The 27,547-nt window shown below is 39.3% G+C and overlaps 1 protein-coding gene across 1 annotated transcript in view; it reads left to right on the top strand.

Moving 5' to 3' along the window:
- Positions 1-26,053, top strand: part of LOC136867379 (cytochrome P450 6j1) — a 72,789-nt gene extending 46,736 nt beyond the window's left edge. The window contains exons 5-9 of the mRNA XM_067144561.2: positions 9,072-9,279; positions 12,308-12,444; positions 14,365-14,586; positions 15,215-15,475; positions 25,544-26,053. Of these exons, the coding sequence (XP_067000662.2) occupies positions 9,072-9,279; positions 12,308-12,444; positions 14,365-14,586; positions 15,215-15,475; positions 25,544-25,710 (995 nt within the window). The 3' untranslated portion in view covers positions 25,711-26,053. The remainder of the gene's footprint in view (positions 1-9,071; positions 9,280-12,307; positions 12,445-14,364; positions 14,587-15,214; positions 15,476-25,543) is intronic.
- Positions 26,054-27,547: the final 1,494 nt, after the last annotated feature.

Genomic DNA, 27,547 nt, shown 5'->3' with positions numbered 1-27,547 from the left:
TGGAAGTACATTTGGAATGATGCCACGATCGAGAGATTGAGAACAGAGTTAAAAGAGAGTGAGGAAAATATAAGGGTTGAAAGTGAAAGGATGTTGGCAGGAGGAGATGTGGATGAAGTTTTAAAACTAATAGAACGCCCTGTTTGGAAGGTGGGTAAGAAAGTGAGAATAAGGGAAGAGATAGACAGAAACATAGGCGCGGGGTGGTTTGATGAAGAGTGTAAGAGGAAACGAATGGTTGTAATGACAGCTCTAGCGGACTTCAAGAAAGGAGGGGAACAAGGGAAAAGAGAGGAATATTGTAAATTAAGAAGAGATTACAAGAAGTTACTAAATGAGAAAAAAAAGTGCTGGAAAGAGGCGGAAGCTGAGAGAGTGAACAGGTATTGCAAAGAGAAAAGATTTGATAGGGTTTGGGAAACTATAAATAAGATAAAGAGAACTAGATCGACAGGGGGAGGAACAATGATAACAGAAGATGAGTGGATAGGATATTTTGCAGAGCTTTTGGGTGGGAGGGGAGAAGGTCAGGGGGGTATGGAAAAGACGTATATTGTAAAGGAAGTACAAACAGGAGTACAGTTACTAGATGAGGAGATAACAAGTCAGGAAATAGTTAGGGTGTTAAGTAAAGTAAAAACCAAAACAGCGGGTGGGGCAAATGGTATTACTAACAGGATATGGAAGGAAGTAGGAGCAAATGAAGTAATGTTGAAAGTGATGGTGAAATTTTTTAACAAGATATGGGAAACGAATAAATTCCCTAGCGAGTGGAGAAAAGGAGTACTTTGTCCTATATATAAGAACAAAGGAAGTCGAAGTGATCCAAACAACTATAGAGGAATAACACTCCTGGACTCGCTGTCGAAGGTATATACAGGAATTTTAGCTAATAGGATTATAAATTGGGCAGAGAAATATGGAAGGATTTCGGACTATCAAAATGGATTTCGAAAAGAGAAAAATACTGTGGATAATATATGGATTTTGGATACTTTAATTACGAAGTATGTGAAAATAGCAGGGAAGAGATTATATGTAGCAGCAGTAGATTTAGAGAAAGCCTTCGATGCAGTGAATAGAGAGGCGTTATTTACTAGATTAAGAGAGGTTGGGTTATCGGAAAAAATGAGGCTGGCAATAGAAGGAATATATGAGAAAGTATTGGTGATGATTAAACTAAAAGGGGGTGGGTTGAGTAAGTGTATGGAATCGAAAAGGGGTGTGAGGCAGGGTTGTAAACTATCACCCATATTATTTCTACTGTTTATAAATAATATATTGGATAGACATGGAGGCGAGAGATGGCAATGCCCTTGGATTGGGAAGAGGGAGATACCGGGGCTGCTATTTGCAGACGATTTATTGATCTTGGCATTAACAGCAAAGGGATTGCAAGAAGGACTAAATGAGGTAGTGGAATATACTAGAAGATGGGCACTCAAGATAAATGTACGGAAGACGCAGATAATGATATGTAGGAAGAGGAAAGCCAAGAAAGAAAAGAAATTCTGGACAGTCGAGCAGCAAGAAATCAGACCAGAAAAAAATGGAGTATTTAGGAGTTATAATTAGCAGTAACGGCACGTGGGAAAATCAGATTAGAAGAGCCAGATATAAAGGGAGGGGAGCACTGGCAGTAGCGGGGATATTAGAAAATAAATTTCCGGATATAAAGTACAAAATACAGAGATTGGTGTTCCAATCAATGGTCAAAGGAAAAATGTTATATGGGGTAGAAATATGGGGATTAGAGGAAAATAGAAAAGAACTAAACCAGGTGGTGGCGAAATTTAGTAAGATTATTATGGGAGTCCCAAACTGTAGCCTACTGCAAATGTGGGGGCTAGATTAGTATGTAAAGAATCGATAGACACTACTATAGCCAAGAGGGTGATGAAGTATTGGATGAGATTGGAAGAAGGGAAGGGAGGGGATTTAATACAAGACATATATAGGTTCCAGAAAAATATGGAGAACGAGAGGTATTGGGTAAATAAGTGCAAAAATAAATTACGGAAACTGGGGTTAGGAGATATAGGATATGAGAGGTGGAGAGAGAAGAAAGAATGGGTATGGAGAAGGGTTATAAGGAGAGTTGCCGATATAGAGAGACAGAGTTTAATAATGGAATGTAGAGAAAGAGCCTCACTATCAGTATTATATAAATTGTTAGAAATCATGAACCCGAAAATCGAAGTGGAGGACCGGAAGGGCAAGAGAGGTTTATACTGGTGGATTTTTGGAACTCCTAGAAACAGAGGGTGGATAGGTACAGAAAATGCAGGTAGATGTATTCTGTGTGGAGAAAAATGGTCGGACCTACATATATTCATCGAATGTAGGGAATTAGAAGAGTTGAAAAAGAAAGCGTTGAGTAAAAAAGAGATAGAAAAAGTAGAAAAAATTGAAAAGATGACGGTTTGGCTGGCCAGAGAATGGGGAAGAGGAACAAATATTTCGAAATATTTAAATATGGTTAGAATGAGATTTATAAAGAAATTAAGAGAATAAGGGGTAAAAGAGGGTTACAGAGGAAGGAGAGGAAGGAGGTAGACGAAACTGCTAGGTTATATAAAAATTTAAGACAATAAGAGGAGTTCGAAGTACAATCTGATTGTATGATGAAAAGAAGATTTGTATATATTTGGAGAGGATTGCATGTGTGAGAGAACGGAGGTGGTAGTTAATGTTATAAAAAAAATAAAAAAATAGAGAGTAGTTTTTAGTTTTAGTCTAAGAGTTGTAGGAGCTAGAGAATTGGCAACAAATACATTTGTAAACAGTGTTTGAATATGAATGATAGGGTTAGTGGACAAGAAAAGGTGTTTGGATAACATAATAGTAGATAATTTTAAACTTTGGCTTAAAAATTTTAATAAGGAATGAGTGGCCGTGAGGAAGAGGAACTGTTGGACTGTTTAGTGATGGAAAGGATTGATAAGTGATGTGAGGAAACAAGAGGAAAAGACAGATTTGATTTGTGGCAATTCGGTGGTTTAATATGTAAGTTAAACTATTTAAAAAAATGCAATTAGGAAGTAGCTTTAGTCTAAGAGTCTGTTTAGTGGACTGTTTAGTGATGGAAAGGATTGATAAGTGATGTGAGGAAACAAAAGGAAAAGACAGATTTGATTTGTGGCAATTCGGTGGTTTAATATGTAAGTTAAACTATTAAAAAAATGCAATTAGGAAGTAGCTTTAGTCTAAGAGTCGCAAGAATAAGAAAGAAAAGCGATGAGCAAGGAACTGGAAATTGTCATCAAGTGCGTTTGTATATAGTGTATAAATATTATGATTATCTGTAAAAGTTAGCAAATAAGTATTATAAGAGAGATGGGCAGAGGCAAGGAAGAGTAAGAGGGGAAGATTGGGGATGGAAGGGGGAGGGGTATAAGAGACAGACGGGTGGGATGGTGCAGTCCCATCCCTAGGTGAAAGAGGAAACATGTCCGCTCACAGAATAACAAGTGAATCAAGATGGTGGCAGGAAAGTAAGACGACACGATTATAGGCGGAGCAGTAGATAAATGCGTGACGGATCGTATGATGGACCGGAAACCGCCTCTACGATTCGCCACGTAAAATGAGGAGAGAAGTACGAGTTACAGGTGGGGGTAATATCTAACCCGGGAGGAGTGGCTGATAGCGGCCAGGGTGGGATGGCTCTCTCCTCACAGGGAATGCCGCATGCAGCCAAGGTTTCTTTCTCTTTATGTTTAGTTAGTTGTAGAGAGTAGATATGGGTTAGTACATTAGAAGGTAGGGGATGCCCTTACATGCGGAGGAGTTCCTCGCATACCAGAGGCATCTCAATAGTTTTAGTCAAGTTGGTGCAGTGTTAGGCTGGATTCCGCCGACATGGACACCACTAAATAAGTAGAGTAGATAGTAATTGTTTTGTTTGGTTTATATTATTTTGTGCGGTTTTTTTGGGTTCTTAGTTAATAGTTTTAGTGTAGATAGTTAGAGCTTTATATTATATATAATAGTATGTTAGTTTATATTGTTTTGTTTGGTTTATATTGTTTGGTTTGGTTTTTTGGGTTCATGTGTATTTTATGCTCTTTATTGTCTGTAACCGATGGTGCAAACTAGGGTGGCAATAAAGAGTTATCTATCTAACTCGATTGTGAATGCCAGTAGGCAAGTGAGCCTGCCATTATATCACAAACCCGTAACAAACACTTTACACTGGAAACAACGTACGGGGACCTCCCCATGCTCTTTCTCGGATAACGCTAAGAGACATGCAATTTTAAAACAATCTTATTTACTGCATGTACACTATTTACTTCGATATTCGAATACAATGTAGAATACCGTAGCGAAGCACGGGTACAATCGCTAGTACGACAATAACATAGGTTGCATCTGTGTCGGTGCGACGTAAATACAATGTTTAAAAAGATAAAAATAAAAACAAGACACAGGTTGCCTACCAGTTTCCGTTTGCTGTTCCCAGTCAGTCCATGCTTTGCGAGGATTATCAATAAGTCACAGGATCAGATTCTGTGAGTTGCAGGACATGACCTCAGGTCGAGCTGCTTCCCGCGTCAGTAAAAGTAAATTACTCTTCGTCCGTGCTCATGGTAATAGTTGAATAGCCACAGCTACCGCGTGCAGACATTTTAATTCGACACCATCTGGCTGCCTGCTCGTCAATTTCGACGTTCCGTTTTGCTCTAGGCCTACTAAATGGCAGAGTAAACTGAATCTCTCTCGTTGAGTTTTAATGAATTTTGTCGGGTAAACACCAAATGTGTCACCAGAGATCTTTTACATGCCGACATCGTACGACATGGAGTGTCGAATGGGATTTTTCGCCCTTCAAAAATCCGACTAAATTTGACGGATTTGATCCCGCTATCTCGGGATCCGGAGGCCGTCACTAGGGAACTAGTGCAAAGAACAATGGGTCGAAAACATGTTGCCTTTAGCCTCTACAGCAGGCAACACAAAGTTACCATTCTTTTGTCTTCGAATATTCATTTTAGTGTAACTGTTAATAACTCCTCAAGACGGCTTGGTACCGCTAGTAAGTAAGGATAATTCGTTAATGGTGTGTGGCCTCCGGAGAGGCGTGTTGCAGGTCTTTTGAGTGACGCCCTGTAGGCGACCTGCGCGTATTTGAGGGTTAACCCTCACCTAAGGTGAATTCTAACACTGAAGGCGACGAAAACACCCACCCTCCGAACTACATGAATTAACCAATGGACGTTAAAATCTTCGGCCCGGCCGAGAATCGAACTCACAACTCCTTGGACCAGAATGCAAACCATTTAGTCAGGGAGCCGGACTGTAATGAAAATAAAAGTGCATAAATCAAATCCATACTATATGTATCCATATATTTTCGGCACGGATTATACTGTTACGAATATGACACTGTCTGGTTTTTAGGCTAATTCAGTTTAGGATTACCCAACCGATACACACACAATTATACTTGAATATAAATTACGACACTTCACTAATTAGTGGCTATTTACAAAAGTCTCTTGTATTCACAGCAGTTTTCCAGATTGCTGGTATTTACCTGGAATGGGTGACCCTTACGTAATCTTGAGTGACAGTCATTTTACACAGTGAATACATGCACACAGGTTCGAACATAAGTCTGTTGACTATCGTAACACACGACTGCTATAAACAAGACCGATAACTCACACTATCACTATGAAATCACCGCTGGACAACAACGACAACTGCTATCACTAAAGCAACAGCTCTTCAACACTCAACACTTTAACATTACTCTCGCTCGGTTCGAATCCCACCATCGGCAGCCCATTTTCATACCAAGTAAAAGCTGGGGCTGCAACTGAATTAAGGCCACGACCGCTTCCTTCCCAACCCTAGCCCTTTCCCATCCTTGCGTTGATGAAAACCTGAAAACCTGCAGTATGTTACTGTGACGTTAAAACCAAAACCAAACCCCATGGCACAACAGCCCCGAAGGGTCTTGGCCTACCAAGCAACCGCTGCTCAGTCCCAAGGCCTGCAGATTACGAGGTGTCCTGTGGTCTCTAGACCGGGGCCGCCATCTTACCGTACGATAGCTTCTCAATTTTAATCACATAGGCTGAGTGGACCTCGACCAGCCCTCAGATCCAGGTAAGAATCCCTGACCTGGCCGAGAATCGAACCCGACCCTCCAGGTAAGAGGCAGGAATGCTACCCCTATACCGCGGGGCCGGTGATAGTGTGACGTTAAATCACTAATCCGGCTCCATGGCTAAATGGTTAGCGCGCTGGCCTTTGGTTCAACGGGTCCCGAGTTCGATTGCTGGTCCGGTTGGGGATTTTAACTTTCATTAGTTAATTCCTATGACTCGGAGGCTGGGTTTTTGTGACTCTTTCAGCATTAGATTTCATCTTAGGCATTGCCCCATCCTCACAGACATGCAGGTCGCCTATATATGGCGTCAAATCGAAAGACTTGCACCAGGCCTCTCTGAAGGCCACACGCCATTAGTCCGCCTCCGTAGCGTAACGGTTATTAGCTGCCGTCCTCGGGGGCCAGGGTTCGATTCCCGGTACTGCCAGAAATTTAAGAATGACAGGAGGGCTGGTAAGTGGTTGAAACGGTACATGCAACTCGCCTCCATTGGGGGTCTGTCTGAAAAGAGCTGAAACACCTCGGTATGAGGACACGAGTTTACTTTACTTTCTTACTGTACTTTACTAGCAAAAAAAAAAAAAAAAAAAAAAAGAAAGAGGAAAAAAAGGAACACATTACTCTCCGACGCACTACTCCAATGCACTCAACGACAATATTTTATCACGAGAACTTTCTCTGAACCCTCACTGCTCTGTTCCATCAACACTCTGCAGTTTGCGGCGGGCCTCCTTCTATATCCCTGGTGATTAAGAATTAGAATGTTCGGCGTGCGGCTGGAATACGAACTTTCTAGTTTCGCCTTCCGAACGTCCACGGAGACACACACCAATACAATACAAGGAGAGGCCGTCACATGCCTCACGTCAGCTGGAAGTTTCAAGCCTGACTCACTCATCCCATGCAGGAAATACCGAAGATACTACAGGGAGCTGCATTTCCATGTGCCGAAAGTCGACTTCATCAGAATAACACAGTAACGTTCTGTTGATTGTGAGGTCTACGGTCAAATGTATTTTTCAAGATGTTTTATGTACGCTATTAGGAGCCATGAGCTAAATAGTCAGCATAAGTTCCAAATGCCATAGCACGCGGTATTATTACATTTCCTGAAGAGTAATTTCTAATGAATTTTTATTCATTTATCTTTGAATTACTAGGCCACCACATTTTGTTCTCGGTGCTATTAATGATACCTACTGTTCGCTTAGTACCTCGCAATGTGCAGGCCTTCGGGCTGAGCAGTGGTCGCTTGGTAGGTCATGGCCTTTTGGGGCTGTTGCGCCATGGGGTTTAGTTTGGTTTGCTTAGTTGTTATTCTGATAAAGTACTAGAATTGAAAAGATTAGTCAACTAACCCACTACGTGTATTTAAACTGGAGATAAATAACAATAATTATTTGTTAAGGGTTTTCTATGAGCAAAAAATATTTACATAAAACATAACATAAATATCGGAAGTGTAAGCCGAGAATATAAACGGTCTTTCTGAGACTGTAAGTATGCTTACAATTGTAATTGTGTCAGATTGTGTGTATCAATAGAACTGAAATGTAAACTGATATACGTTCATATAAATTACGGAAATATACTGACTGGGGAAGGTATTTGTTACGCACGATGCTGTATGAACAGCACGGTACGCTTCAGAGCTACTTGTCCGGTAACTCAAATCGAAGAGTGAAATTGTTTCATATTTATAAGAGATATAAATTAGCTTTTCGTAGTTCGTAAATAAAAAACAGACTGAATAACCAATTTCGTAGATTATATTACCTATATCTACTTGCAAGTCTTCTTGTTCTTCTACCGCTTTTCTCATACGATGGTGGCAGGAAAGTTTCTCATAAATCCTAACATAGGTAAATATCAGGAAGTGTAATCTCAAAGTATAAATATAAGCGATTCAATTCTGTCAGATTATTTGTACCAATAGAATTGAAATGTAAATTGGCATTATGTCTTATATATTATGAAATATGGAATAAACTGAGAAAATTATTTGTCACGGAAGAAGCAGTGTAAACAATAAGGTCCATTACACGCCTCGTCATTCAAGGAACTATCTTCGGTAAGAGAGGTCGAGGACGCTACCTGAGCTCCCGTTTAACCATTGTTCCCGTGTCAGAATCATCTTGTATACAGCCAAATATTACTTTTAAACACCAAAGTTATGTTTAATTGGTTAAAGAAAATATTCCAAAATTTCCTGATTGGTTAATAACTGAAGGAAGAAGGAAGCCGTAGGAGTGTTGACAACATTCATACATTAAAAAACCAATCTAAAAAAACTCAAGGTTTGCCACCCTTAAAAAATTGAAACACCCTTCAGACATAATTATCTCTAATCCCGCCAGAGGGGACACATAGGCCGATGATATAGACATCTAATGGTTAAAGGACCAAGTATCGTTTCTTACATAAGTTCAAGATTCATAGCACAGATGGCCCTCTAGAAGGCGCGCAGTCCAACGGGATGGAGAAGGTGTAGCCCCAGTAAAATTTGTTCTATTGGCGCTCTCAAGCCGTTCATAAGCCACGTGTATATTTAGCAACACCGCCTCGAAAAGCCCTTCTGAAGTCGCCCGTGAAGTGATCTGATTGGCTAACTTCAGCGGCTGATAAGATGACAACGGCGCGAGATATCGACGTAATATTATTTCACATTACCTATCAGTATATGACCAACGCTCTAACGCTCATAATACCCGGTTCACGTAGGTTCCGACCACCCCGTATACTTTAGGAAAACTTTGTCTCGCAACGCAACGCAACGGTGGAATCAAGGAAGCAGTGAAATAACGAATTAACAGTGAAATTATTTAAACTCAGTCACACTAGTCTGATGATATCGTTCAGTCCAATGAAGAAGGGCACCCTTACAATCCTGCCATAGAAATCAACTGAAACCTTGCTGTTGGTATAAATACAATATTATTTCTTTCTCTAGATGGGATAGAGGTGAAAGAATTGGCTACAAAATTTACTACAGACGTCGTAGCAAGCTGTGCATTTGGCATCAAAGGAGGCTCTTTCAAGAATCCAAATGCAGAAATGCTGAAAATGGGAAAATCTATATTGGAAGCTGACTTTATCAAAAATATTAAATTCCTCATCACTTTCATCTGTCCTTCACTGGGGGCTCTCTTGCGAATCAGGTAAGATATATATTAAGTAATTAAAATTAATAGTAATCATTCAATTTTAATACACTCTTCGAAAATCTTCGGAAACTTGTACGCATAAATGTATGTATTTGTGTGATGATGATGATGATCATGCTTATTGTTCAAAGGGTCTAACATCTAGGTCGTCGGCCCCATGTATTTGTGTGGTGTATGTGTGTGTGTGTGTACATATTAATGTTCATATCATTAATGCCCAGCTTCTATGGTCAGTGTAGTGGTCTTCGGTTCAGAGGGCTCTGGTTTCATTTCCCGGCCGAATCGGGGATTTTAATTTTAAATGGTTAATTAATTTCCTTAGTTCGGAGAGTGGGTGTTTGTAACGTCGCTAATATTCTTGCAACTCATACACCACACATAACACTGTCCTCCACCGCAATAACACGCAGTTTTCCTCACACGGCAGATGCCGCCCACCCTTCCCACAAGAGCTAGTCCAGACTAGCAGTGGTCACTAGAATCATTTTACTAAATTATTAATAAAGTTTACCCGACTCATTTGGTGAATTTTCAGCGTTGTGGCCTTCAGTGCATAGTGCCCCGGGTCTGATTCCCGGTATGGCCTAGAATTTTAGTCACTTTTAGTTAATTTCTTATAGGACCACCATTAATAGACTTTTATCAGATCGGTCGGCTACGTCCACATTAAGTCAGACTAAATTAGAAGTCAGATTCTAACACTGTTGGTAACACACGTTAGTGAATAAGTCAACGATAACTTATGTCTGATCAACTTCTCCGCCATGTTTCATTTTAACCACTTCATCAATTATGGTTTCAGTTCCCATACCCAGGAAAAATTACTTGTACGCCTAGCGCATTGTCTTTTAAGTGTACCAGACGTGCATTTCCTTTGGTTTGTTTAATATTGTATTTTATTAGCAAAGTTTGTTTCACAGAATGAAAAGCATAACGATTGTTGGACTTGTACCGACTTGCACCACTACTGGACATTACAAACGATTTCAACTCGAAATCCGAGCTTTACCTTTCTCGACGTACAAGCTCTCTAGTCCTTATGCTTAAAATGTTTCTTTAACACATAATAGTACAATTGTCTGCAAATATTTTAGAAAATGCGTATGAACATGTTTGTAGGAAACTAAATTCTAAATAATGTACTGTACCCTTTGAATCCTGTATTTTTTTTTTTTTTTTTTTTTTTTTTTTGCAAGGCGAGATGTTTGCCGGTTATTTTGAATGTTATTGCTGGGATGAGTAATTAACTCAGGCTGTAGAGCGTTGGCCTTCTGAGTTCAAGTTGGCGGGTTCAATGCCGCCTCAGTCCGGTGCTATTTGAAGATGCTCAAATACGTCAGCCTCGTTTCAGTAGATTTATTGACACCTAAAAGAACTTCTGCGGAACTAAATTCCGGTACTTCGGCGTCTCGGAGAACCGTAAAAATAGTTAGTGTGACATAAACGCAGTAACATTGTTATTGAATTTTATCGGATAAAGCATACACACAGAAATGTAGATTTTTCTAGAAAAAAGGAGTTAAGAAGAAAGCACATACGGATTCTTCTTGTAGAAAATTGAGTTCTAAGTACACTTGGTGTGATTTATTCTTCAACAGAACCAAATATTCAGGCAGCTTATACACTTTTAAAGCTTCCAGATGCCCAATTTTCCGATTTGCTCTGGTTTATTTTTTAAATAAACTGTCTATTAGTCTGTTAAGGTGGTGGTGATGACTGTTTTAAGAGGAAATACAACTGGACAGCCATCCCCCATAAACACTAATCAGAGGAAGACACTTCGAAGAATGGGGATATAGGCAATAGAAAGGGAAAGACCACGAAGTGTGTGAAAATGAAATACTCCCTAGGTTTCCCAAATATAATACCGTCAAGGTACGAAGAGAACAAGATTTGACCAAAGGGAGGTCAGACAGGAAAGATGGAAGTAAGTGGAGGCAATGCCAGACTCAATTAAGGGAATCGTCGTCACTAATCCACGCTCCGAAATTGAGAACCTCTGGTCCCCATTTAGTCACCCCTTTCCACAGGGGAGGTGTTATTGTGATAAGCTAGCACGAAGTAATCTGGAAGAAATACGTTTACTAATGTTAATAGAATTACTGAATTAGCTGAGTGGTTCCCAAGATTTCCCTCCATATAAAAGCAAACTCACAAACTTTCTCTCTTTGTAATATTGAAGTATGGATAACTGGTGAACAAGGAATGCATGCTGAAGAACTGTGCATATGTTCCGTAGGCTAAACGATCGTTTACATACCTTCACTTAGCTTCTAGAGCGTTATTATGTTTCCAAGGTCCGTAATACATTATGGGATCGCCAGGTATGCAGGCAACAAGCTGAACACACCGGTAACTAAGGTTGCATCGTATCACCTCGCCTATCGGTCTCTTTCAGAGCTGTAGCAAGTGAGAAGTGACGCTTATATCTTAACTTGCAGAGCTTAGCCCGGCATATAAAACTTAAAGAACGGTGGTTACGATGTGCTTGTGTATAAATTAAAATAAATTGGTAAGAATAATATTTGCGAAGTGGTCCGTAAGAAGATTAATATGCTTAGAACAGCTTACCACCAGTTTTTTGAAGTGTTTGAGCTACAACTGCAGTTTCGAACTTCAGATTTTCAAAGGAAAACCCAAATGAAAGAAAATTCAAATTGGAAACAGTCTGAGTGACATGAGATCTTTCATCACTACGGTTCCGTTTTCGATTTAAAGGGTTATCATATTGATCGTTTATGAGTCGCTTTATACTCAGAATCATATTCTATTACCCCGGCATCCACCTGGCTGACGTAGACATCATCAACTAACGCCGACAGTTTGAACCAATATTTACACTACAGAAAAAGTTAAGCGTGTAATGCTGAATTGCTAGAATTGAGTAAACTGTACGCACACTTGATAAATGTCAGAAACTCTTGCTTATGCTTATGAATGTTTTGAGCTCAGTTCATTTGGAATTCAAGTACGTTATAAAAACCTTTTGGGGGGAACTTCTTAGTCTTTTGTTTTATTTCAGACTGATGCCTGTTGATACTGCAAAATTCTACTATCGTATCATTCGCGAGGTGGTAGAATTTCGAGAGAAGAACAAAATCAACCGAAATGATTACCTACATCAACTTATATCATTGAAACATTCTACTGGTGGAAATGGTAAGAACATAGGAAATGTTAATGTACATGGGGTATTGTTTCCTTTTGCATGTTTGAAAAGTATTTTAGTTCCTTTTAAAGTTATATAAATACATATGGTGGAAGTTCAAACATCTGTGTCAGCCCCGTGATGTAGGAGTGGCGTGTCTGGTCTTTCTCACTACAGAATATCTACGTGACCCACTTATTTGGGTTATCCAGATAAAGTAATAAATTATGTTACAGATCTGAACTTCAGTCAAGTAATTACAACGAAAGCCTAAGTTCCCTTCGTTAAAGAAAGTGGTGGTCTTCACAATAGTATGACGGTGGCGTGATTTTGGATGAGTGTACTCACGACAGCTCTTTATAAAGTAGGGATATATTGCCACCCTTATTACAAGTCATCTATCTCGAGGACACGCTACACGTATTCACAGTTCCATAAAATACCCATATAGTATAGTTCCCCTCGTTATTTCAAACACTAGAAAGCTATCAATACTACTGTACGTGTCCTAGTCCTCTGCAAAGTACCAAGATCTTGAGCATCACTATCTAATAAGTTACTGTACTACAATATATAAATGCTACATATACGCTATAACTATTGACTGCTATCAATTAAGACCGCCTAGATATTATACAGCGTAACTTTCGTAACTCGAATGTTCTCGAAGAAATTTTCGTTTCCAGACGAAATCTTATATATGTTATATATTATTTTCTTTAACTCGTTCTGTAACTGGAATGTTTCGATATCTCGAAGGATATTTTAAGTTCTGATGAAAAATATTTTCTCTAACTCGAAGCTATGCAGAATATTATGCTTATGAACACTCGATTATCCCCACACATAACTAATTCCTGTAATAGGAACCCTGGACTTAAGTCTACAAGAATAAGCATTCTCTACATTTTAGTCAGTGTATTATTTGACTATCAAAGGAAAATGACAAACTTCTTTTCAAAAATATTAATTTTGTAAGTATCCTAAATTAGAACTTTCCTTATTAAGGCATAATAAAACTGGTTTTAAAAACAACGACTTTTATTGACACACTTAATGTATTAGAATTGCATACATATAAAACATAGTGGCGATGTTAATAAAAATTAAGAAGTACATCTGCTATTAACTTTGTAAATAGTATGAATGTTTTTTGTACTTCAAATTTCCTATAATTCGAAGTATTTGCAGCCTTCGCAAGCACTTCGAAATATCGAAGTTGGACTGTACACATATGATATATTTTAATGACAAATCACTACATAATCATTCCCCCATATGCCTAGTGAATATAAATAATACTATCTGAGTGACTAGAGCTCTATATCCAGTATTTTATATTTGAAAATATTTCTCCTCCAGTTCTACGAATTTCTTGCTAAAAATTATCAACTATTCCAAAAATAATCTGAAATAAGGCCTTTATTTAAAAAAATTTAAATTTCAGATAATTTCAAAATTGTTACTAATCTTTATCAACTAAATCTATTTTAATTATTTTTTATCAACCTCAAATTTTCCAAAAATCGTTGATTACCAAAAATGCAAAAATTGTGCACTTTTTCAAAAAATAATTCCCCAAGAAAATTTCCTCCTTTTTAATTAATCATTGTAACCCTAACAGTCACCCTGCACCAATCCTTACTATTCATACATTAAAGTTTTTAACAATGAAGTGCCTGATAAAAAGGATTACTGTGATAGAGTAAATCATGTAATTATTTACCTTCATTATATCTAATAGATTTAAACTATTTCCTAACGTATCAAACACTTTTGTGCTTCATACGCCTAGATATACTTATAGACTTCAACAAAAAGGTAAGCTAAATATAAGCTAAAAAGACGGAGAGATTAAAAGTGAAACTAAATACTTCCCGCTTAAAACGTATCCCTTTGTACAAATGACATGCGTCTTCTCTCTCTTTCAGCGTTCACGGACGAGGATGTTACAGCACACGCTGTCACTTTCATGACTGAAGGTTTCGAAACCTCTTCTATTACACTCAGTTTCCTTCTTTATGAACTTGCCATGAATCCTGATATCCAGGAGAGGTTACGGGAGGAACTGGAGACGTCAGTGAAGGAGAACGGTGGTACACTGAATCCAGATGGTATACTTGCTCTTCCATATCTCAGCATGGTGCTCCAAGGCTAGTATGGACTTTGCTGTAATTCCTCATATTAAGATGAAATAGTGCAGTGAAACAAATCTTACATTTGTCTAAACACTATAAAATGCATAATAATACTTTACATATTGTTACTGACATACAAATGTGTTTTAAATTAAATTGATGGAAGTAGAAATAAACGTTAAAATCAAGCATGTCTCTCTATGAGTGAAGTAAAGCGGAATTCCATTCCATTCACGGCAACATTTCTTCTTTGTTGTGTGCTTAATATATTTTAATTGTGAAATTAGACCCATTTCAGCTGCTCTAAGTTTCATCGTGGAAAATTCTTCCAAGTTTCATCCAGTGTACGGTAGAATAGATATAAGAGACTAATTCATAAATTCGTTTGTAGCTATGGTACTGAATTTAATTCCCTCAGTGTACAATGATGTCTCTATAGCCCTTCAGTTATTTCTTCTGGTATGGATACATTTCGGATTTCAACATGCATTCTGTGCATAACGTTTATTTTTTCAGAAAACGTGATATCTCAACCCTTCTTTACGAAGTACATCCTTTTACCTTGTTAAATTTTGCTCATCAATTACTGTATGTTGGCAGAGAAATACAATATAAACCGATGCCATTTGTCTCTCTCTTACAGAAACTCTTCGCATGCATCCACCTGTTCTTACTCTTGAGAAGTTCTGTACTCAGCCCTATCGTATGCAGAATTCCTCAGGAAGAAGCTTCACGTTGGATCCCGGCACATTGGTGCTTATACCGGCCCAAGCTCTGCACAGAGATCCTAAGTACTTCCCGGATCCCCACATATTTGATCCAGACCGTTTTTCAGAAGAAAGGAAAGACTACATCAATCGCTTTGCGTATCTGCCGTTCGGAGAAGGACCTCGGATTTGCATTGGTAACGTATTAATTTTAACTTATTTATAAAAACTATACTGCCGGGCTGAGTGGCTCAGACGGTTGAGGCGCTGGTCTTCGGACCCCAACTTGGCAGGTTCAATCCTGGCTCAGTCCGGTGGTATTTGAAGATGCTCAAATACGTCAGCCTCGTGTCGGTAGATTTACTGGCACGTAAAAGAACTCCTGCGGGACAAAATTCCGGCACCTCGGCGTCGCCGAAAACCGTAAAAGAGTAGTTAGTGGAACGTAAAACAAATAACATTATTATTATTATTATTATTATTATTATTATTATTATTATTATTATTATTATTATTATTATTATTATTATTATTATTATTATTATTATTATTATTAAAAACTATACTAGGCTTTACGCACGGCTCTTGCCACGTCGGCCACGTTTTGGAATTCTAAGCGATTGTGTCGTTTGAATTAGATAAAAGTTAGCGAAGTGGAACATGTTGCATGTAAGCTTTTATAATTATACTAGACCAAAACCAAACCCAAACCAAACCCCATGGCACTACAACCCTTGAAGGGCTTTGGCCTACCAAGTGACCGCTGCTCAGTCCGAAGGCCTGCAGATTACGAGGTGTCGTGTGGTCAGCACGACGAATCCTCTCGGCCGTTATTCTTGGCTTTCGAGACCGGGGCCGCTATCTCGCTGTCAGATAGCTCCTAAATTCTAATCACGTAGGCTGAGTGGACCTCGAACTAGCCCTCAGGTCCAGGTAAAAATCCCTGACCTGGCCGGGAATCGAACCCGGGGCCTCCAGGTAACAGGCAGGCACGCTACCTCCACACGACGGGGCCGGCACTCGATAATGTTGTGAGATGGACGGCAGGCAATGGTATGAAGGCAAACAGGGTGAAAAGTCAGCTTGTACGTTTCGCTAAGAGGAAAATTCCTCTCAGTTTTAATTACAGAGTTGATGGAGTGGAAGTATAACATGCACATAACTGTATGTATCTAGGTGTTAAAATAAGGATAGATCTTCATAGGAGTAATCAGGTTAACGGGATTGTAAAGAGAGGGTGGCGGGGTCACATCTTAATATTTTAATGAGAATTGCGTATTTGCGAAGCATTGCGTTACAAAGCACTGTTTTACATTTTCAAAAGTGAAACTCTATCTTTTGTATCTTAGAATTGCTTTGTACTTACTAAAGCTCCACTCAACATCACAAGAAGTTACAGAGACCATTCTAAACCCTGAAACATCTTCAAGAGATAAATCCAGTTCTAGTTCCACAATTGATTCACCACTTAAAATTGCACTAATTTTGCACATATCACTATATCCTGGATTCCTGGCTAGCAATGTGTTTAACTTCACTTTAGCGACTCCTCCAACCTTTCTACTTCAGTAGTTGAAACGTTGTTGTTTCCTTGCTTTTGGTGAGCATTTAATACTGTTGAGATGATGCATCAGAAGTTTGCTTGGATGTAAGTTATGTCATTTTTCACTGTTTCGTCACCAACAAATGACTTTGCGGATGCAATGAAAGCAGCGCTGTCAGAGTCTAAAACGCTGAACACATTCTCTTTTTTCTGTGAATAACTATACATAGGAATTGGTTCCGCAGAATGCGTTGATGTTTGTTAATTAGTACATTATCCTGTTGAATTTCTTAACTCTCTTCACCTTTCAGGCATGCCACCCCACAAGTTAGACATAAACGTTGGATGTGTCGTAATATTCTTCTTCACAATCTAAATACTAATGTTTGTTTGTGCAAAGGAACGAGATTGACTGAAGTAAAGCTAGACAAAAATATTATTAATGCAGATATTTTGATGGGCCCAGCTTCAGGAAGAATGTGTTTTGTTCGAAGAATAGATTTAATAATTCTGACATATCATTGATTCTTACACGGAAGTAATTTCCTCAAAATTCAGCCTTTTCTGCCACAAACAACTTACAGGAACAAACTTTGCATAAAACCGGTATATATCTCTCTCCACTCCAGTGTTTAGCCATTGACAACTATATTATGCAGCTTTCTCAAGTATCAGGTCCATAAATGCCAAGGTACAACTCTCTTCTACAACTACATTCAGTGTGGTTTAAAAGGACATATCATCATGTGTGTAATATGGAAAGTACAACGTTTTTGTGTGATTCAAACATTAATAAGACGTTCATATCAATTTTCCAATTACATTTTACATACTAATTTTGACTCTGAATGACAGGCTTACAGTTGAAGGCCTACATAGTAGTAGGCAAATAATAACACAAGAGGAGGAATATTATAAACTGACCAAAATATTTTAGAGAGCATAGAAAAATCCTGAAATTTTGTGCAAACTGTTTTCAATTGTTGATAGCTGGTAGTGTAAAGAAGATTTAATGCGCTAGAAGAATCTATACAAAAGAGACTTTGGTTATATAGTTACAGCTGAATTTTTAAATGCTTTTGGAATGGAGTGGTAAGGCTGAATGGAAAAAGATGAAAAATCCTTCTTCTTTGTCTATCATTCAATTCGAGTATCGTCAAATCTGGACTATTTTTTAATCCTACTTGTAATGTTGTGCCATGTTGCGCCATTTAGTGCATTGTTGTAGCACAGCATTTACGGTGTGTTTAATTTGGTCGATGTATCTTGTTGAAAGTCTTCCACGGTACGGTATATCAAGCCTTCATCCATCCCTCTTTCAAATCCATCCTTCCTAACAATATGCCCGAAATATCTCGCAATCATTTGTTTCACTATGGAAATCAGGGGCATTTTGATCTGCAGCTCATCAAGAATCGACTGAATGGCTTTTTTGGCATCCATGGAATTCTCAGCATCCACCGCAACGGAACATTTCGAAGGCATTAATGAAGATCGATCTTTATCAGCTATGAACATTCAGGCGCATCGTGGAGACGATGGTATTAACATCGCTCTTCCATATTCGTGTAAGCTGCGCAATAACAGTTTTGGCAATAGCTACTCTTCTCTTCATTTTGGCATATATTTTATTTGCCTTTTGATGAAGGGATATTTATAAGACGGTTATTCCAAGAACACAAAGTGGAGGCGGAACAGGGTTGTCTCCAGTTTTCCCTAACATATTTCATTCCAACTACAATCTCCAGTGTCATTTCATTTCATCTGTCATTCATTAATCATTGCCCCAGAGGAGTGGGACAGGCTTCAGCAGCCGGCACAATTCATTTCCTCGCCGCTAGATGGGGGCTTCGTTCATTCCATTCCTGACCCGGTCTAACGACTGGAAACAGGATGTGGATTTTCATATTCATATTCCAAGAACACCTAGATTTAATGTACGTACGTTCGTTCGCTCATTCGTTCTCGTCGATCAGACGATCGGTTGGTCGGTCGAATGAAGAAGGTACATTATTGTAAAGCGTAGATCTAAACCTCTCACAACTGCATATAAAAACCGGCTTTCAATAAAGATATTACCATCCGCTCGTTTTTTATTAGGCTAATCCACTCCTTCAGTTTCATACTGTCCCCATATGCCACCAAAATCTGGTTTTGCTCCGACTTTTGCTCAGTATCTCGGGGGTGACCGGTTCACGCCCTCTCGCGAACGTCTAACGAATTGTCCTAGGCTGAGATTTCGGGGAACATATACTTCCATTGACAGACATGAATAAGGTTTGAGCTATGCTAAAATAATGGCAACATTTGGTAAATTTACTGTAATTTATTCAAAAGAAAATCAAAGCAATTAATTTGACAAAACATACTATAATTACGACCAAAACTCATGACATGAAACGAATAGAATTGCACTCAAATTCATCTCCCAAATGTCTGAAATTCAATATATATGTGCACTCAAAACTACGAACATAATTAACCGTCGAATATTTGATCACTTAGCCGAAGGATTTGCTTATTTCTCATCACGATGTGCCTATCCTCGATGAGTCCCCATCCACCTCGCGCAGATGTTTTAGGAGAATTTAACCTAATCTTCAATACTGTACATCCTGAGTGAGTTGTTATCTTATCAAGTACACACGCAACATCAAATAAACATGGATTTTTAACCCTCGCGTGGATTTCATATACCACACACAATTATTCACAAAGCAATGAATCACAACACAAATTAAAACACATCAACACACACACAGACCCTTAAGATTATAATGTCACTCCGTTATCGCGAATACACTCTCACGTACACTCTCATTCAACATTAAGCAGATCTCCATTCGTGCCGATAAAAACTGATAATCATGGCAGAAACTAAACAAACCTACTCCATTCTAACGTTCTTGCAGTTATTTCCTGGTCTAAAATACTCGGTTATGGAATTCGATAATCTATACTCGTGAGTAGTGCGATGCTAATATTATCATCACATAGGCCTCTGCAAATCTGACACTCCTTGGGATCTATATAAAGACCTTCGCGGTCCAGCTGGCATATAACAGAGAACAGGAACACACTCCAGGCTTAGCACTCTGCCTGGACGGAGCCACACCACCTCGGCTCCGTTTTTCCTCTGCTCCTGCGGGGGGGGGGGGGGTGCATGTGAAGGAAGCAGACATACCAGCCGGGCTAGCAGCCAAGAGAGCTAGCCCCTCGCCAAGACTCAAGACAAGATGGCCGCCAAGTCGCTGCCCCCACTGCTGGCCCAGCAGCCAAGTACGCTGGCCCCGGCACACCACGACATCCAATCAGAACTCACCTCACCGGCCAGATGACAAATCAGCACATACCGTTTACCAGCACCAAGAACCCAGCCAAGCTCACACCAAGGCTCTGTACTGCTACCACGTCCCACCAAGCCAAGAACTAGCAGTGCGGGGACAACCAAAAATGAGCCTATTGACATATCAACTGGTAGACATCCATCAAGTACCAGCACTTCTAGTGCCAAAAGCAATTTGTCAGGGCGGCACGGTGTCCTGTGTTCGTGACTTGTCTATGGCGTTAACCACTTAAAAAACTACCCCTGTCACGACTCAGGCAACGTGTTGCCACTTAGGTCGGTCCGCCAAGTGCGTTTGACCCCATCTGGTGTTTCAAATGCACCCCTCCCTTCCCTTCCACGACCCATGGAGAAATACCCAGTATCCATGGGACCTCATCCCAGGTCCCCATCTAACGGCTTGCCCCGTGAACGTGGATCCTCCCTCTCCATAGGTCAAGGGGAAACACCCACGTACCTGCGACCTATATTCCCCTCACGACTCCAGTGTAGAATTCCTCTAATAACGCTAACCACTTATACATACATTCCTCCACGAACGTCGTGAATCTCATGGTTCCCCGGGTGTGGGGGCAGTCCGCTGTTTCCACGGTGTGCCTCCCCCCCCCGGCGGCCGTGCCCTCTCAGTCCCGACCCCAAACCCTCCCCTTCAACAACACTAATAACTACCTTCCTACCCTGTACAGGACCAACTCGGTGGATTGAGTAGCCGAGACCCTGTACACCAAGTACTATCTTCTACCCTATCAAAATATTTCTATCGCAACAATTCAAGTCCCACCATCGAGCTACTTCCTTAACCAATAATACCCCCTCTTAGCCAACAAACTCCTCTCTTCTCATAACACCAGAAACACCAGAAACCGGACCCCGCGGCGGGTGCACTTGATAACTGCTGCAGTAACCACATGCTGCCCACTAATAATGCTGTTTTTCTAAATTACCCCTGCAAACTCACATTAAATGCAAGCGCAACAGTTTGCAAAATGTATAGTCACTGCATTATTATTATCAGATACATGCCCATTACCTCACTAAAAGATAAATTCCGGGCGTGGCTGGTGTTTGGATGGGTGACCATCCAACACTGGCCGCGTATCTGAAACATTTACTACCGTGTCAGCCATACTCTAACCGCCTTACTAATAAACGGTGTATAACTTTTATACAAGATTTATACACCGTTTATGTGAAATTCGTTACTAATAAACCGTGTATAAGCCTCCTGTGTATACATCTATTATAGTTATTAATTGAATTGCTTATGCAGACCAGGACCCATGTATAAGCGTTGTATAGCAGCGAGTAGCGGAAAAAGAAACGAGTGAGCAGTTTATTTTCGTGGTATTTATTGTCTACAGTAATATAATCGAGGTGAAATATTCGACTTATTCATTTAACATTGAAAGAATGGACGATAACGTTGATGATCTTCACGATATAAACATAGAAGACACACCGTTCAGAGGTTATGGACGCTAGACATCTTCGTAAAGTAAAACACTTTAAAGAGACGGAATGGCAATGAATAACTATAAAATAAATTATAGTTGGGCGTATTTTTGTGTAATAATGTGTTACTGCTTAATATACTTTTGATATTGCGAGTTTATTATACATTATCTGCCCCTGCAAAGATCTTTCTCAAAATTGAGTACCTATAAAATGGGACATATTCCTCGAGATAAAAAATGGCATAACTTGAAAACCATACGTAATATGATTTCCATACTTTTTAGTAGAATACACAGAAATATGGTGTATAAATGCCTAATAGAAACTTTTTTTGATCAAACCTTTCTTTTAAGCTACAAAACAGTTTTTCCTTTCTCCTGAAAAGTAAGGATTTTGGAATGTGTACCCTTTTCCACTCGCCGATTCAATTACAATTGCTTACGTTTTCCGTACTACCCCAGTTAGGAGCTTTTGATCTTAGCTTTTCCATTTCTTTTTTGGCGTTCATTACACAAGCAAGCTGAAGAAATGTTGATATCAATATAAGTCAATTTCCAGCTGTCTCATGGAATGACAATGAATAATTAGGTAAGTTATAAAAGAAATGATGGTTGGGCGTATGTTTGTGTAATAATGTATTACTGCTTAATGGACTTTTGAAATTTGCGAGTTTATTATACATTATCTGCCCCTGCAAAGATCTTTCTCAGATTTAAATACCTATAAAATGGGACATATTCCTCGAGATAAAAAATGGCATAACTTGAAAACCTACGTAATATGATTTCCATACTTTGTAGTTGAATACGCAGAAATATGATGTATAAATGCCTAATAGCAACTTTTTTGATCAAACCTTTCGTTTAGCTACAAAACAGGTTTTCCTTTCTCCTGAAAAGTAAGGATTTTGGAATATGTACCCTTTTCAACTCGCCGATTCAATTACAATTGCTTGCGTTTTCCGTACTATCCCAGTTAGGAGCTATTGATCTTTTCTTTAGCCTTTCCATTTCTTTTTTTGGCGTTCATTACACAAGCAAGCTGAAGAAATGTTGATATCAGTATAAGCCAATTTCCAGCTGTCTCGCTTAGTGTTGCAACTGCCTTTTCGATATGCCGTGCTACTGTGCGACTTTCCGTAAAGTTTTGCTCGTAGATAACCAGCAGAAGCGATCATAAAGGCGGTGAACGTGCGAAATACGTCAGTGAACTGCAGGAAGAGATTCCTACGCCTTGGAACGAGTGTATACGTGCTGTATAGTAATACAATGTGTATACCAAGTTTATTAGTAAAAAAAATGTAAAACGCTTATACAGGGTTTATTCAATGTTTAACTAAACGAGAGTTAAACAACTGTATAAGGACTTTTTATTAGTAAGACGGTAAGTGAATAGTCCGATGGGCTTCTCAACGACCATTAAACCCTACAGTAGTAGAATATTCACTAGTCACAGTTAAGCAACATTGAGCTTGGTCAATCCTTGGATGGGTGACCAGTGACCGTAAGCTCTTCAAACTACTTCTTTAATAACTTAAGTTTTCACTAAGACAATCATTCACTACATTTTCCCTAATACCAAACTAAACCAAACCCCATGGCACTACAGCCCTTGAAGGGCCTTGGCCTACCAAGCGACCGATGCTCAGCCCGAAGGCCTGCAGATTACGAGGTGCCGTGTGGTCAGCACGACGGATCCTCTCGGCCGTTATTCTTGGCTTTCTAGACCGGCATTTTCCCTAATACTATTACTAAATTCAAATGATTGGATCAATTTTACTTTACAAATATTTCCACTAAACTGCTAGGCGAGGAGCGTAAAAACGCACCGATACTAGCACAAACTAACCAAACTCCTTCTCCCGGCGGGAGGAGGGGGCTTTAATTCAGAGATGGCGTTGGCATATAACATCAGCTGACAGCGATTACCAATACCACACATCTCCCGGGACGGGAATTTAAATACGTTCACTTCGCAGGGCGCTCGCCTGCACACACACCTGGAGAACGACGCTCCGTAATAACACACCTGTGGTCCCAAGGCTTGTCAACATATCATACCATCTTACCTCAATGGCCTCTCTGAAAATACCTATCTTATTATTTAATTATCAAATGCGCACTCTCAATATCATTGCCTAACTGCAGATGACGTTGATTTAACTAACAAACAAAAACTCTATGCATTTTTTAGTCATCATGCTAACTTCAACCACGCTCAACACCCACAATGATACTAATTTCCATCTCATATCAACTGCGCAATCGTTACATTTCCTATCCGTGATTAATAAACTAACTAGATTATTATAGCCATGATATACTGTAATGCATTATTAATAAATTTCTCTAAACAACGTTGACTCTGAAATACTAATCACATAATAATCACTTCTATATGTGAGTCGATCCTTTCATACTAACACAAATTCATTCGTGCGTACTACCCTGTATGCATGCATTACAATCAACCTTCTCTACGGCTTGACATTGTATTCCGTCCCATGTACGGTACGTCTCTGCTTTTATCCCTTGACTCCCATGACATTTAAATATTTACTTCCCTGTATTTACATGTATAATTTATCTCAAGTGGTCCCCATGCATTTTAACTAAACCACCCGTCATAACACAAGATGAAATGAAATGAAATGAAATGAAATGAAATGAAATGAAACCACTCAGTTTACCTTTCTTTACAAATTCCTATCATTTACTGTACCGTAAACTACGGTTTTCAAATCTTTATAATAACAAAATCCTAGTGTCTAATATTTACAAAATAAAACGTTCCCTCTAAAACATGTACGTGAGATTTTACATGCTAAAAATTTGTTCCTCTCATCCTTCGGCTGTCATCTCTCCTCCTGCGTAGGGTATCACTCCCTACTGCTTCTACTCCATCATGATGCCATCGCTGGATCCCATTGGATCAACTGCTCCGTGGATGCTGGGCTGGATCATGACGTCTCCTGTTTTGGATACGACACTGCTACTGTTGCTGTCCCTCGCTGATTTGACCGTATTAGTACTTGTTCCACTGATACGAACTGAATCTCTCTACCAATACGAACTGAAAAGTCTCTTCTCATACGAACACGAATGAATGACTGTCCCCCATACTTAGGTTCTGTCCTTGTTAAGAAAAACTCTCTCAGTCGTCGTTTTCATAAATTCCCCTCTATCTGGCTTCTATGCGTCCTCCAATCACATCCATACTCGTTCTTTTTATCCCATCTTATTGGTTGATTACTCTGGTGATGGTATCCCCATCCATCTCGAGCTCAACTATCCACATCGTTCCGCTTGTACCATATATTCTCCATCCTCGTTGTTGATTTACCACCTCCATTCTGTCGTGGGTTGTGTGTGTCAAATAGCTTAATTTTCCTCATAGTGCAGTTTTACAATCTTTATCCGGCCCGTCTAAAATTTCTTAAAGAAACCCTTCCTTATACAACACTCCTTTCAAGAACTCCCTCTTTTCTTTGGAATTCTAAAACATTGTCTTCTCTGCTCGAGTGAACCCTGTATTTCTATTGTCTCGACGTTTTCTAAAGAAATCTTGCACTAACCCTCAAGTTTTATAGCGACATTTCAATGTCCGAGAAAGCTTCAACTTTCTACTGTTAATCCTCACTAGCCTGGCCCTTCTAAGTCATTGGGTCTCATTACTCTCAATTACAGCACGTATCTTTTACAATTATTCTCCTCAAATTCCTCAATATCTATACATTTATCTTTTCATGAGCGCGCCAGCATGGGCTCAGTACCTTGATGTGGTATTGGCTACCTCTGATTGTTTTCGAAGTCTTGTGAATAATATGCAGAGATATTAATTCTGTCAAGAACTTCACCATTCTTTGCTTGTTGCTTGCAATTCAATGATCTGATTAATATATTTGACTTCATATTGTTTCAGGAATGAGATTCGCTCAAGCTCAAGTTAAAATGGGAACAGCACTGCTAGTTCTCAATTATGACATCCAGAGAACTTATAAAACACCGGCAACCATCGTCCAAGATCCCAACTACTTCATGGCAGCGGCCAAAGGAGGGCTTTGGCTGAATTTTGTTAAAAGAACTTGAAAGTTCATTTTGAATCTTCCCTCTGAACTTCATTCCTCGTATAGATGTAGTTCAGCTAAAGAATATGTTAAGTATTGTTTAAGTGTATAGAAACATAGCATACATTTGTCGTGCATACGTAATGTAAAGTTTTTTGCACATACCATTCAAGCAGTAACATGGTTAGCTATGATCACCACAATCAGTTCCATGTTTCTGTGAACAACGGTCATTTCGTCTCAATTTTATTCGGAATATGTATTGAGGAAGATGTTTGGAGGCTGAGTGTGATTATATCATGAGGTGGAGTATTTGTTATAACATTTATAATTACTTTGGAGATTTAATAAAATATTTCTACTCATCCTCAGTTGTCATCATAACCGAGGTTTGATATTAAATGCAGAAGTCCCATTAGTGCCCGTAGGGGATTGCTGAAGTAAGATATCCTTATAATATGAAGTACCCAAACAGAATCCTATGGACGAATGAATACAAGAAAAAGAATGAACGAATGAATTAATGCAAGATAACTCACTATGTAGATAGTCTGTCTCTGTAGTGCAGTAGTGAATGTGATTAGCTGTCACCCCGCAGGCCCGGGTTCGATTCCCGACTCTGCCGCGAAATTTGAAAAATGGTGCGAGGACTGGAACGGGGTCCACTCAACCTCAGGAGGTCAACTGAATAGAGGGGGTTCGAGTCCGACCTCAGCCATCCTCAAAGTGGTTTTCCATATTTTCTTCTTCTCCAGGCAAAGGTCGGGATGGTACCTAACTTCAAACCACGGCCGCTTCCTTCTCTCTTCCTTGCATGTTCCTTCCAATCTTCCCATCCCCTACAAGGCCCATGTTCAGCACAGCAGGTGAGGCATCCTGGGAGAGCTACTGGTCCTTTTTCCCGGTTGTATCTCCGACCAAATGTCTCACACTTCATGTCACTGCCCTTGAGGAGGTTGGGTCCCTTGCTTAGCCCGGGGGAGATATGAAACCTGGATGGTAAACTGGCTAAATAATAATATATATTGTTGTCTCGCTCTATCTAAGATTTATAGGACGAACATCGATATGCGATGTATTGAGACAGGATCCTCATGCAAATATATCTTTCGTGCATATATATATTTCCTTGTCAAATGTTTAAAAATTAAACGAATTTAACTCACACTACCCCATAGAGTCTAGGATACCTCATCAGCATATGATCACTACTTACTGTGTTATATAATATATATATCGTCTTTGATTTAACTTTCTTTCGATTTCCTTTCCCCACATACTTCTGAAAATACAGCATTAGCTTTTATGTTCTTCCTGAGTCCTTTCATTCTCTGTTATGAAACAAAAATATTCTACCATATCTGTTCAGATGAATTAGTTGTTTCTTTCTTGAAGTACATAATATTACGATTGTTCGCTACGAAGCCCATGCAGACATTGTTTAAATGAAATCCAGATTAGTATCCCGTGGTCCTTTTAAATAAGTACTAGCTGTTAGTACCCGCCGTTGCCCGGGTAGTTTTTGAATGTTTTGTTTTAGTATTTGTATTACCAGTTAGCTAAGTGTGAAGTGAATGCTTATAGAATAGATGTTTACTTTACGACCTATTAGGTAGTTTTAGAGTTATTTAGATGTATCTGATTTCAAGTTTTAGGTTTTTTAATTTTCGAGTAAGACTTTGTCCTTGTGGAAGCTAGAATTGACTGGGAAGTATTTGATTCTTTCAAAAAAATAATAAGTGATAACTATATGTATTTACCCGTCGCACTATACATATGATGTACACGATTTTAGCTGTCATTGAGACTGTCACAATCAGCCTACTGACCCCAAAAGCAGTGTATTCAACACTAATCTT

The sequence above is a fragment of the Anabrus simplex genome, chromosome 1, assembly GCF_040414725.1.
Source record: "Anabrus simplex isolate iqAnaSimp1 chromosome 1, ASM4041472v1, whole genome shotgun sequence".
In the NCBI taxonomy this organism is placed as follows: domain Eukaryota; kingdom Metazoa; phylum Arthropoda; class Insecta; order Orthoptera; family Tettigoniidae; genus Anabrus; species Anabrus simplex.
Note: the sequence above shows the minus strand (reverse complement) of the source record. Positions and strands in the feature narration are given on the sequence as shown.